This window comes from Haliotis asinina, chromosome 2, assembly GCF_037392515.1.
Source record: "Haliotis asinina isolate JCU_RB_2024 chromosome 2, JCU_Hal_asi_v2, whole genome shotgun sequence".
NCBI classification, from domain to species: Eukaryota; Metazoa; Mollusca; class Gastropoda; order Lepetellida; family Haliotidae; genus Haliotis; species Haliotis asinina.
Window position 1 is genome coordinate 24,267,192 of NC_090281.1, and position 14,286 is coordinate 24,281,477.

Here is a 14,286-nt window from a genome sequence, read left to right on the forward strand (position 1 = left end):
TATCTGTAACATATCGAATTGTTATCACAACACACCTCAGAATTCGTTGAAGTGACGCCATTTTCTCAAATATAGCTCGGCCAGGCTATCTTGTGTTATCGCTTCATCTTTGGACACAGATAGCTACGGTCTTGTGATGACAAGTCACCGAGTCGAAGTTCAGTCTCAACAACCTTATAAGCCCGGGGTGCTCTCTACTCGCCCTCTTATTCTCTTCGCTGTTGTCGCATATACTTCTCACCTCACAACTATTCAACATGGACGCTCTTCTCGGCAAATGGCAGGTCATCAAGGAGGAGACTGTTGGGATGGAGGAGTTCCTCAAGGCTGCAGGTAGGGAAATACTATTTGGTTTACAAATTTTATGACATACAGATGTATTATTTTTCCATGAATTATTTTGTGTGCGTGTAAGCAAGTTTAAGTTCACTTTGAAAATGTATTCTCTTGCATCATCAAATCAGGAGCGCACGATCCTGCATGATAAAGAGACGTAACTCTGTCAATTTCATTTGTCTTATTGATCACCAATTTTTCAAAAGAATTTGCTTTGACTAATGCGTGTGTGTGTGTGTGTGTGTGTGTGTGTGTGTGTGTGTGTGTGTGTGTGTGTGTGTGTGTGTGTGTGTGTGTGTGTGTGTGTGTGTGTGTGTGTGTGTGTGTGTGTGTGTGTGTGTGTGTGTGTGTGTGTGTGTGTGTGTGTGTGTGTGTGTGTGTGTGTGTGTGTGTAAATATAAACAAGAAACAGTGATCGTTGGCAGACATTCAGCATTAATGTGGTATGAAGTTTTACTTTTACGTGAGAAAGTGAAATTTGACACCACAAACAACTCTGGTTAAACTGAATTCCAATTCCTTGTTTCATAAGAAAATGGTATTTACAAATGAATTTTAACTTTAAACTTTAATTGCACCGTCGTTCTCTACTTTATGTCGAGGTTCATGCAGCATACCTTAACTATGGAATCAGATTGCCCCTGTCTGATGAGGACGTAAAATGATTTACAATGCATCTGGCTCACTGGTTACACCTGTTACGTGTTTTTTTTTTCGATCATTCAGCGTAGTTCTGTAACGCACAATGAGGTTGATGTAATATCAGTTCCGTACCAGACCGCCAAACTTTTCTAGCAACAGAGCCTCGTTTTGAGATTTCCACGATGTCCAGGTTTCCGTTTGTTAGAGTTCGCTGTACGACAGAGCACGTTATACGACGTGTTTTGCTAGTATTAGAAACAGCGTAGTGTTGCAATTCACAAATGCTTAGATTCATCAAATCATACTGACAGAACGCATTAAACGACGTGTTTCCTAGGATTATAGGGAGATTAGTGTCACACTGATTGATCAATTCATACTGATTAATATTTATGCATCCAGTTAAATGGCATCGTCTCAAAATTCTGGACTGGCTATCGCACTAAGTTGCGAAGCAGGATGGAACCAAGTAAAGAGTAAACGAGTACTGTTCTGTAATCAATGTTTTCACATGAAATTCTTTTTGTTTAGTTGCGGTCTGTAAATAATCGAGTCTTAACTAGACAATTAACAGCATGAGCATCGATCTACGTAGCTGTGTTATGATGACATGTGTCAACTAAGTCAGCGAGTCTGTCCACCCGATCCCGTTAGTCGCCTCTTACGACAACCATGGGTTACTGAAGTCCAGTTCTAACCCGTTTCTTCACGGTTCCATGTTGTTACATGATAATTGAAGGGGTGATGATGGCGGTGTTGTATTCCAGGACTGCCCCAGGACGTGATCGACCTCTACACCAAACTGGACTACACAGTGTCCACTGAAAAGGAAGGGGACGGCTACAAGACCCACATCGTCATGGAAGGAGTCGGGGAGCAGGATTACACGTGGAAGTTCGGTGAAGAGTTCGAGTACGCCGCCATTGATGGCACAAAACCCAAAGTACGTCAACCGACCGATGGCCTGACGAATAAAATGGGTGATCACAAACTGACGAATTCAATACACTTCCTGCTCAATTTGTCACACCACTCTGGCTAAATATATTTCGTAAAAAATACTCTTTTCTCTGTTTGTGGAGAACCGCATGGCAATACGTTTTAACATCCATTTCAGAATTAAAGATATCTTCAATTGCCTTAAAAATATCGCTATTCTATTTAAAGAAATCAACAAGTTTTTTAAAAAGATATCTATAAATTTTTGACGATATCTTTAATTGATATATAAAGTAGAATGACAGCTGGTTCTACGCCGCTCTTAGCAACTTCCAATGCCAAAGCGGGGAACATTAGAAACGGACTTGACACATTGTATCCACGTGGGGAATCGAACACGGGTTCCCAGCGTGACGAGCGAACGCTTTAATCACAAGGTTGCCCCTACCGCCTCAGCTCAGGTGGAAGATGCCATTACCCCTGATAGCTACACCTCAAACTCATGCTTTCACTTTACCCGAGTATGCGTGTGCATCACGGCGTAACATGCCAGAAGCGGGGTTCAGAATAACCATATAAGGAATTGAACTCGAATCGATCCTTTTTTTCAATGCTAACCGTTTTGTACCTTTTGCTTTACGGATGTTTCTCTCTGTCGGTTGTGATAATTTTTAATTATGTTGCGTGGTTATTCCAGCTGGTCATTACGAAAGGAGAGAACGACACTATTGTTGAGAGCTACAAGCTGGAAGACGTCAACAGGGAGTGGAACGTCACCCGCAGCATTGAGGGGGACAAGATGGTGGCGGTAAGTCATACATACACCATTCAGTGAGTTTAGTTTTAGCTAGCACTCAGCAATAGTGACTGAGTGAGTTTAGTTTTAGCTAGCACTCAGCAATAGTCACTGAGTGAGTTTAGTTTTACGCCGCTTTTAGCAATATTACAGCAATATCACGGCAAGGGACACCAGAAATGGGCTTCACACATTGTACCCATGTGGGGAATCGAACCCGGGTCTTCGGCGTGACAAGCGAACGCTTTAACCACTAGACTACCCCACCGCCCCCTGCACTCAGCAATATTCCAGCTATATGGCGGCGGTCTGTAAATAATCGAGTCTGTAAAATATATAGTGCTTTGGGCTGTAAGCGAAATTACAATGATGATGATGATGATGATGATGATGATGATGATGATGATGGTGAACACTTAACGACAGAGGCATATAAGGAAGTTGTTCATCATGTTTTGAGTTTAGATAATATATAATCGCGATGAAAAATATTAATATAATAATTGGTAATGATTTCTTAATCTCTCCCCTGTGAAGATCCGGGTTAGAATTGATCTTCAGCAACCCATAGTTGTCATGTCGTATGAGGCGACTAACGGGATCGGGTGGTCAGGCTCGCTGGCTTGGTTAACACATGTCATCGGTTCCCAATTGCGCACATCGATGCTCACAATGTTGATCACTGAATTGTGTGGTTCAGACTTGATTATTTACAGACCGCCGCCATATAGCTGGAATATTGTTGAGTGCGGCAAAAAAGCTAAATCATTTACTTTTATTCACTCAAGAAAGAGAATTTCCATGAAACAAGGTGATCTCTGACAAGATCCTTGATCTTTTGTAGCGACATCTGCATCAGTTGATTTTGTAGAACGCAGTATGTAACCTTTTTGCCTGATATATACCCCCTTATCTCTAGGAATGAGCTCGTAACTGTTGATGTGACGCTGTGATATCGATAATTTGACTATGTCGTAAAATCACCCCGACTTACGGTAGTTCGAGTTTCACAGAAAACACAACAGTCGCCTTTTAACGTGTGTTATTGATTAATGACCGGTTTCATCTTTGCAGGTTACAGCCAGCAAGAATGGACAGATGACACAGAAGCTGAGGAAAGTTTAAATTGGCCAACTGTTAATAGTTCGAAGTTATATTGTCTCAGCCAATCAAAGCTTTCGGTTCAACTGCAGTGCTCTTCCGGTTACGTGACGCTGGAGGATACTGACGTCACGTGGAAATACGACGTCACGTCTTCTCGTGATCCGGTCTGTCAATACAAAGATCTGTTAGTACTAAGCGCGGCTTCTCCAATGATACGTGCCGTGTGTTGAATATGCGATTCATCTGTTGACGCGAAAACGTTTGTAAATATAGAACGTCTACATGTAATACTTCCAAAATAAAGTCAAATTAGATGATACGGTCTGACGTGTGTAAATCACTATCAATATGGTTATTGCAGCTGCACAGCACTGAGCGATGTTCTCAAAGTCTGTAGCAATATTACTGCCGTAACCGTTTCCTTGTGCATCACATTTTGAGCTCCTTGTGGACTTCACAACCAGTTACAGGCGCCAGAATGGTTTCCATTCACATCATCATCTCATCCTACCGGGTACCCATTTCTGCTGATGAATTAACTTGCCAAGGGAGAGTACATGGGTCTCATGTGTCAAACTTACCTGTACTCCACTGTACCCATCCACTTCTCTCGGCGGCCATGTGTCGTAGCGTAAAGTGCTATCTTTTGAATCAATAGCACAAGCTCCTCACAACTTGACATAATGAGTGAGCCGAGAAACACATGTATAGGATTCACATATTTACTCGGTACTTGACTCTGAGTCAATATCAGCCATCCTCACATGAATGTTATATGGGAGGGCCATAACAGTGTCTACCACTGTGACGAAGCTACCTCCTGTCAGAGAGTAAGTGAGCAACGTTGTTGCCACTTTTAGTAATATTCCAGCAATATTGCAGAGGGGGGCACCAGAAATGGGCCTCACACGCCGTACCTATGATAGAAATCGAACCCGGAACTTCAGCGTGAGGAGCTGAAACTTTGACCACCGGACTAACTCACCGACCCTATTGGAGAGGACCGCATGATAAAGTTATATGAGTGAGTTAGTTTACACCGCTTTGAGGAACATTCTAGCAATATCTCGGCGGGGGACGCCAGAAATGGGCTTGACACAATCTATCCATGTGGGGAATCGAACCTGGTTCTTCGGCATGACGAGCAGACGCTTTAAGCCGTGTGTTTCCCCACCGCTACAATATAAAGTTATGTGCTTGTCGCTGGTATGAAGATGACTGTATTGTATGTATAGGTTCTTATCATCTTTCCTGTTTTTGAAATCGAGGGTCTGACCTATTTTCACATTGTTTTGTCGTTAGGTATTCATTCAAGCAAGAATTTATTTAACCAGCCAATCAACTCACGGATCAGCACAATGACAGAGAGACAGACAGTTACAGTCTTACAGACACGTGGTTCTGTGATAGCCTGATGGTTAAAGCATTCGCTCATCACATTAACAACCCGGTTTCGATTCTCCATATGGGTACAACGTGTGACGACAATTTCTTTTGTCACGCCGTGATATTGATGGATTATTGCTAAAAGCCTAAAAGCTACGCAAAAACATACTCAAATACAACGTCTTTCAAAACTCCTTGATTCTTTTCAAGACAAGTAAAAACTAGTTGTTCACTTTATTTTGTCCAACACTGTATCCTCCACTGACTCCTGAACAAGTGGTTATAGTGGCCTGTTGTGTAGGTGAATGCAAAGTTGGTTATACAATCAAAATATTGCAAATATGAACACAAGGTTGTTCTGCCGAGAACATGATTCCATGTCTTCGTATACACAACATAACAAGTGAATTGAGATCTGAAGTTATTGTGCTGCATAATAGTTTGAACTATAGGCAGCACAAGCGACACGGACACGAATGATCACAAGATCCCAGTTCACTTGGCTTCTAATCATTAAAGGTAGGCATTGGGACAATGAATTATACAGGTACAGTACATTTTAAGTTTTGAGTTCATGAGTAGTCAAACTGGGAGTAGTCATAATGGGAAGATAATAAACAGATGGTCCGTTGTGACACTTCACCTCTGATCAGTTGGTTGCTGGTGGAGGTTGCAGTCAACCGTGTGTTGGCGAGAAACGTAGATTGATTTACACGCCATCTTGATGACGTCACATCCGGCAACCCAGGCCTTGGGGCCTCATCTGCAATGGCGCTCGTCTGTTGCACATACGTCCCCCGACTGTGTGTCAGCTACACGAAAAGGCTCATGCATTAAGCCTACCTACTGTACTTTCACCTTCTGATATGTGAGTCGTGGCAACGGTTTGGTTACAGTATCAAAAAGTAAATATAGCAAAACAAATGATTACAAACCCGGGGCCCGACCTATAAGGCGCTCTTCGTTACGACCTTTCGTAACTCTATAGCTTATTGTTGACTTACGAGCTGTCGTACCTCGGTAGCTTATTATAGACTAACGACCAGTCGTAAACTCTGTAGCTAATTATAGACTTACGAATATTAATGTCGTAGCGTTCAGAACGCTTTGTGGATCGGTCCCCTAGATCGGATGATGATATAGAAGAAGGAAAGGATGTGATGTATTTAATGAAACAGGACGTGATTTAGAACCATGAGAAATTTAAACAATTTCTGGAAAACACATTTCCACTGTTCCCCGATGTGACATCCCTGGAATATTGCTAAACGTGGCGTAAAACCATACCATACCGAAAGATGTCTCATTAATATATTCAGACAATGACCTACTTTTCAGCCGATACGAATATAGACACCATAAACCGAATTCTAATTCCTTGAAAATAAGAAAATGGTATTTACAAATGAATTTTAATTTTAAACTTTAATAACACAGAGTTTCTATACTTTAGGTTCAGGCAGCATACCAGTACATGGAATCACGGACTGCCCCTGTTTGATGAGGACGTAAACTGATTAACAATGCATGTGGCCTACTGGTTAAACCTGTTATGTGTTTTTTGTGCTTATTCAGCGTAGTTCTGTAACGCACACTGAGGTTGATGTAATATCAGTTCCGTACCACACCGCCAAACGTTTCTAGCGGGAGAACCTCGTTTTGAGGTTTCCACGATGTCCAGGTTTCCGTTTGTCAGAGTTCGCTGTATACGACAGAGCACGCTGTTCAACGTGCCTGCTGGGATTCGAAGGAGCGTAGTGTTGCAATATACAAGTACTTAGACTTATCATACTGATTAATATTAAATGTTATGCAGCCAGTTAAAGGACATATATAGTCTAAAACTTCTGGACTGATTTTCGCACTAAGTTTTGCAGTAGGATGGAATCCAGTAAACAAGAAACGAGACTTCTGTAATCAATATTTTGACATGTGCAGCCGGCCGCACGGATAAAAAATGCTGAGGTAGACAGATAAGCGTGGTCTTCTTGACCTCATAAACAGTTGACGATAATAAAGTAAAAACTTGAAAATTGGACATTCCCAAATGTTTGCAAGCAACATGAAAAGTCAAGTACTGAGTTGTAAACAGTCGCCGAAAGTCAGCAAACTATGGGCTTACAACACAAGCGTATAAAATATAATCGGTCTCTTGTTTCTTTCGACTTAACCACCAGCAAACATTGATTTTTGCATTTCGTTTTGTATATTAACAGGCAGGAGAAAGAAAAGGCACTTAGAGCACATCAGTGAATTACAAAGCTCATACAGATGCGAGACACAAATTGCAATGTTTATTGGAGCTGTGGAGTCAGCGTGCAGGAGGCCTCGAGAAAGATGACAGGAACATCCGTGTTCCTTGGTAACACAACAGGAAGCTGATAAGCCAGCGCCATCTGCGTTCCAATCTACACGCCAGATTAACAACCGATGGCAAGGTTCATATCAAAGTCATATATTTCATGTTATAACTGGTGTTTTGGCACATTTAATACGTCTTGCAGGTCTCAGTTTAAAAGATGCATCAATTTGTTAATTCAGTTCTTAAATGTATGCTGAAAGCGCCAACGTTTTCCGTAGATCAGTGGATACGTGTGTACTATTACCCGATTACTATTATAACTGCCGATGAGACGCTTGAAGGGTCACCTGGACATCCCACCGGGTACCCATTCACTGCTGAAGAGGCAATTGTGAACGTGCACATGTGTAAGCTGATACCAGAGGTGTTCCTTACTGGGGTAGGACCGAAGTCATAAGGAGTAGTTAAGGCTGCCCACACTGGTCAATGACCCGAAGAGAAATACCTTTGACCTGTGCTTTTTGCGCTATTCAAAGCGGCAATAAACCCAAATCATTCACCCACCCAAGGCAGCCCGAGGATACCAGCCATCATGTCGCGAAATGACACACTAACGACATGATATAATATACTGAACAGCAAAAGAAACGCAACTCTGTTTTTGTTTGTCAAGATTTCAAGAAGACATAAACATGAACGCTTATACTTTTGTGAGATTTCATTTTTTGTATACCTTTCCATACTGTTCAGTGTATTTTACTGTTTAATGCGACAATGAACCCATCTCACTCACTCACTCACTCACTGACTACCTGTATTTGCAAGGGAGTGTGTTTTGTGTATTAATAGTAAGTGAGTTTAGTTTTACGCCGCACTCAGCAATATTACAGCTATGCGATGTTGTGTATAAACATAAAGATCCAAACAATATTTAGTTAGTAGTACAGAGTGTATAGTAAACGACTATCCTGCTGGGACGTCGACAAAAAGTCATACACGGAATGAATGTCTGAATCAAACCGGTTGTCTTCAAGGACAATTGCTAAAAGCGGTGTAACACTAAACTCACTCACTCTTCAAGGACATGTGTCGAAACATATGACGTTACCTCCAATCAGCGTCCTCGTGTGGGTTGTCATCTGAGGCGCTGTAAGAAGGGTTGCGTCACTTAACTGAGCCAGAAACCTATCACGCTGTCTTCAAATCCCATATACATCCTGGGGACGGTGGAGTAGCCTAGTGGTAAAGGTGTTCGCTCGTCACGCCGTAGTCCCAGGTTCGATTCCCCACATGGGTACAATGCGTGAAGCCCATTTCTAATGTCCCCTACCGTGATATTAATTGCTGGAATATTGCTGAAAGCGCCGTAAGACTAAACTCACTCACTAACTCATGTACAGCCTGAATATATTTCTAGGTTTGTACCAGGTGCACAGTGATGCCTCACCAGCGTACGCCAGAACACGAATGTGGGTTTGAACCCGGATTCGACGGGATTGTCGAATAACTTACGGATCTCCTCCGACTTCAACCTGACACGACATGATACGGGTGGAATGTGTTCATAGCAGCGTTAACCACAACCCATTCTGCCCGTACATACCCACCATCTGAGCCAAGGGGCGGTGGGGTAGCCTGGTGGTTAAAGCGTTCGATCGTCACGCCGAAGAGCCTGGTTCGATTGCTCACATGGGAACAATGTGTGAAGCCCATCTGTGGTGTCACCTAATGTGATGATGCTGGAACATTGCTCAAATCGGCATGAAACCTTACACATGTACACTCACTCATCTGAGTGGAAAACGTGTAACTTATGCACCCCGTTACTGTCGGACCAGTGAAGGTCCGGGTTAGAATTGATTGTCAGCAACCTAAACTTGTCGTAGGATGCGACTAACGGGATCGGGTGGTCAGGCTTGCTGACCTGGTTGACACCTGTCATCTGTTCCAAGTCACGCAGATCGATGCTCATACTATTGATCACTGGATTATCTGCTCCAGGCTCGATTATTTACCTACTGACGCCATATAGCTAGAATATTGCTGAGTACAGCATAAAACTTACTCACTCACTTTTTTGCCCAGCACCGACGCGGAACAGAAATACTGTGCAAGCGCTATATTGGAGCACTGGGGTAGCCTAGCGGGTACAGCGTTCGTTTATTATCCGGTTCCTATTCCTACATATGTTAAGAGCGTGTCAAAGCAGTACAAGTTAATGATTTTCATACATAGTCTTTTTTATAAGGGATGTAGGGGTAGTCTAGTGGTAAAAGCGTTCGCTCCTCACGCCGAAGACCCGGGTTCGATTCCCCACATGGGTACAATGTGTGAAGCCCATTTTCTAGTGTCAACCGCCGACTGTGTAAATTCAAGTGCAAATATTTAGGCGGATGAGAAAGACACTTCTATCTGTTGTCCGAAATTTGATTTTCTCTGCTTTTTATTGCATCCCGTTAAAAGCACTCTGCGACAAATTTTTGTATTAGACATTTTTTTCCGGGAAGTGTGAGCGAATAAAATACTTGATGATATCTGAACGGTTGCACGAACGCATTTTCCTTTTTTCAGAGCTTATGAAAACAAACCTCGGGATCAGGGGCATTAGACCAGACACGTTGAAACAGGCGTAACAATAGATTTATACCGTTAAGTGCATTTGACCAAACAAACCAGTATACTCGTGTTCAAAGATTTCTCGCAAGTACAGCGGCGTGTAGTGGCGTCTCCGATGCCGTACACAAATAAACACTCAGGCAGTACATCCATACTATGGAATGCTGTAAGGGACATTCAGGCGATCTCGCTTTATGTCCCTTACGTACAGTATTCCATATAATACCCATCATCTGTGGTATATTATATATTCTCGGTGAAGATAACAGTGCTTCAGGTCTTGCAGATTTACTCCGAGGGTTATGTAACACAGACTAACGAGATAGCATCCCTCTGAACTCTCATATGAGGAAACGTGAGACAAGTAAGGGACATGGCTGACATTCCGTTCTAGTAATTACATTAATATATCCCGAAAACCATTCCTGATGAAACATAAATATTCAAATATATTCATTGCAGATGTGGAATGAAATCACTTCCAGACCCCATTACCTTGGAGGTACGTTGGTGCGTTGATGCTGACAGCGTTTGTAAGTCGATGCTGACGCCACCGTATGTAGTGTGGGTAGGGGTGATCACCTTTAGCGCCATGAGTTTAACATCCTGGTTAAGTAGGTCTGAGAGCGTGGAATGGTGATCCGATTGACTGGTTCATTTGCTGATATGCTGAGGGTTCATTGTGTGTACAGAAAGATAATCTGTTTGATGGGCATTTTAGAAGTATAGCCAGGCACAAGAAAGTAAGATTCTTTATGGATAACAACTTCTTTTTGTGTACTTGATGCGTCGTTTCAGTATGGATTCATATACTGTTGTCAAACAAAATCATATACACGAAAAGAAGTCGTTATCCACGAAGAATGTATATAGAGATGTTGGGTTTGGAAAATACATGTTCTCTGAATCTGCGCTCGATCCAATAAAAAATCATGTCAGTAGAGATGGTAAACTACTGCGTGTCTGGAATCTGTCATTCGTCCAAGTACAAAGCAGGACTTGAAACTGACAAGAGTTTGCACCAGTTTCCGTCAGATCCAGTCATCCGAAAAGAATGAATGTAGTTTGTTTGCAACCCACAGATATAAAAAACGTCATGTGTATCACACGTGCCTAATTACATAATGTGGCAGACACGGGACTCGGGTGCACGCGTCATGAATCAACTTATTTTCTTTATGTCGTATAGTCTGATAGGTGTTAAGTTCAAATTGCACGTGGTCAATGATTGAAGCTGTGTATTGCATGTTGTCTTTAGCAGACAGGCAGACAGACATATAGGTGTCAATAAACCAGACATTGAGCTTTCTCTGTGACAGAGACTGCTTACCACAATCAACAAGTTGTTTTACGTAACGAGTAGATTAATTACTTGTTTGTGTACACAACCAAGATTAGACTACTGCTCACGACCTCAGACGCTGGGCATGCATACTGTTTCATGCTCCGCGAACTTATTCACTGCGCATGCGTTATGGACGCAGCGCAGCACAGCAGTTGAAACCAGTTTTCCCCCCAGCGCTGGGGGGAATTTAGTGAAACGTTTGAACTCCGATTTCGCGGGCTTTTTTTCATCGCGTTTTTTTTCAAATTTATAGGTTGAATTGGCACTTTTTATGATTTGTTTCGGTAAGTGCATACCGAAAGGTACCAGAATCTGCAAAGCTGTGTTTTACGTTGCATGTGACCTTTAAAGGATAATTTTTGTGGATGTGGGGAGGATTTCTGGATTTTATTTGCTGAATATCTACCTTGCATGAACACATTTCTTAACACATGTGGGGTTGTGGGGTAGCATAGTGATTCAAGCATTCGCTTGTGAAGTCAAAGATCCGGGTTCGATTCCCCACATGGCTACAATTTGTGAAGTCCATTTCTGGTGCCCCGCCGTGATACTGCTGGTATATTTCTTAAAGGGGCGTAAGACCAAACTCACTCACTCACCCCAATACCGCGGTGTAAAACAAAATAAAACAAGCCACCTCTTTACATATCCATGGATCAGCTCGACTCACTCGCATAGTTCTACAATCAAGGAGCTTTAAGTGTATAAAATTTACACGCCGGGATATAATAGGGATACTGTTTAAGGTGGCGTTAAAGGCAAGATGCCACATTTTTGACAATATTTTGGCTTTGTTATGGGGCATATGCACTCTAGCTTCATGTTGATGCAATAAAAGACTTATTATCAATTACGACTTGCCTGAAATCGATAACTGCAGCTTCGAGGCGAACAGTGTCCAAATAGTGAACACTATATTGCCATATAAATAATTGCTCTGTCCTTTGGAAACTGTCGCCCGGCATTATCGGTGTTGGTTCCACTACACTATATCAATATCACATGCTGCCCGAGCGAGGACCGTATGGTAAACAGCTCAAACGGACAGAGGCCTGTGACAGCTGTGATTGGAAGAAATAGTGTAAGATGTGTATGTGTTTTAAAAGCACATCCACCCTGTTATTAAAACTGACCACAATTTTAAGTATTTAGTGCTGTCATTTTTATCACCATGGGTTATGCTTATGTGTGTACATATATTTTGAAGTAGGTGACATTCGGTGCGGAGCTGGGGCTTGATGTGTTCCGCTTCCTGTGCTTGGCAAATGTGCCGGACAAGTTGGCCACAAATTGTGTTTTATTGTAGCTTAGAGGCCAGACTGTGCCCATGTGTACATGGGATGGCTGTTGATAGCCTGGATATTTTTCAAAAAAATATAAGGTTACTATAGAAGTCTATGGGAAAACATTTGGTGTTGTGTAACCTGTTTGCCGAACTGCTTTCATTAACGAGGCATATTCGCGAAAAGCCCTCCAAGGGACGTAACTCATGTGGTTTGTTCTCCATAATGTCCAGCCGGTAGAAGGCGAGAGAGTTTTACATGTGATATTCTAATCGAATGTATTTTCGAATAGGTATTTTAAAAATGAATGATTAAATAGAACAACTTGTTCAGCTTGACCTGATCAAGTGAATACTAATGCATTGCGTGACCGTATGTGTGTCACAGCTGGTTGGGTCTATTATTGTGAAGGGGTGTACCTATGTCAGTCGATTGTCAAAATGTCCTAATAGCCGAGACAAGGTCGTCGTTTGACATCTCAGTGTCGAGAAGTCGTTAGCAATGTTCTAATTTCTTTAAACAAGATGCTACAGATTGTTTAATGTTTCCGGTTCGAGATTTCAGGCAGCGAACAGCAGAAGCAACTGGTGTTCCAAGTGATAACTGAACTGGGTGTCGGGAGTGACAACGAGTGTGAATCGGATTGTGAAGTGAGTAAGTGACGTCTGTAGGTTGTAAAGTTAGTAAACCAAGATTGATGGCATATGACTGTATAAACAATTCAGTCAAAACACCCTTTGCACGAACGCAGCATTAATAACATTTTCTAGATCTTCTCCCCTGTTCAATAAAGTTAAAGCTTAGGTCAATCTGAACTACATGTATTCCCTGACAGTATTATTGACAGAAATGCATTATATATATTTTAGAGAAAAGCGGTGTGATATAGTGCCTTCAAGATTCAGGGGTACTAACATTAAACTCCCACAAATAACATAATGTTATTTCAAAGTATTCATCTGCAACAAAACGTAAATCCTAAATGGAGTCCACAGCAACACACATTTTTCGAACTGTAGAAATTATTCCACACTTTAGTGTCGTCTCTATTTTTTGTCTTTTGGGTTTGTGAAACAAACACCACAATATCATTTTACTTTGAATTTTGACGTCTCAACAAATAAACTGGAAAGACGCAATTTGAAAAGAAAAATAAACACTTGTTCGGGGTTGAGAGAGAGAGAGAGTGAAAATATTTACGTTTTCTTATCCTTTTCTGAAAAAAAGACTATAAGCACCGGGCTAGCTATTCTCGAAACGTACGTAGCCCTACGAAGTTCTTAAGCCCATTCTCAACACACTGGCTACGATCAAAGGTAAGAATTCTTAGGGCTACCAACGTTTCGACAATAAGGGCCCAGGATCCCGATCCACAAAGCATTCTGTGTGCAAGGACATTCGTATGCCTATGATAAAGTATAGAGTTACGACAGGTCGTAACATTACGAACGCTCTGTGGATCGGGGTTCTGGTGTGTACTTTCTTGTACGTCAGTTTAAACTGTGTTTCGGACTATGCATTGTCAGGTGCTATTGCT

The 14,286-nt window shown here is 42.0% G+C and overlaps 2 protein-coding genes across 2 annotated transcripts in view; both read left to right on the top strand.

Annotated features, from left to right (window-relative positions):
- LOC137273437 (uncharacterized) overlaps positions 1-14,286 on the top strand; it is a 270,044-nt gene that overhangs the window by 137,445 nt on the left and 118,313 nt on the right. The window lies entirely within an intron of this gene.
- Positions 210-4,134, top strand: LOC137272386 (fatty acid-binding protein-like). The gene is made up of 4 exons (XM_067804763.1): positions 210-333; positions 1,746-1,921; positions 2,615-2,725; positions 3,788-4,134. The coding sequence occupies exons 1-4, from the start codon at positions 258-260 to the stop codon at positions 3,836-3,838; spliced, it is 414 nt and encodes a 137-aa protein (XP_067660864.1). The 5' UTR covers positions 210-257; the 3' UTR covers positions 3,839-4,134.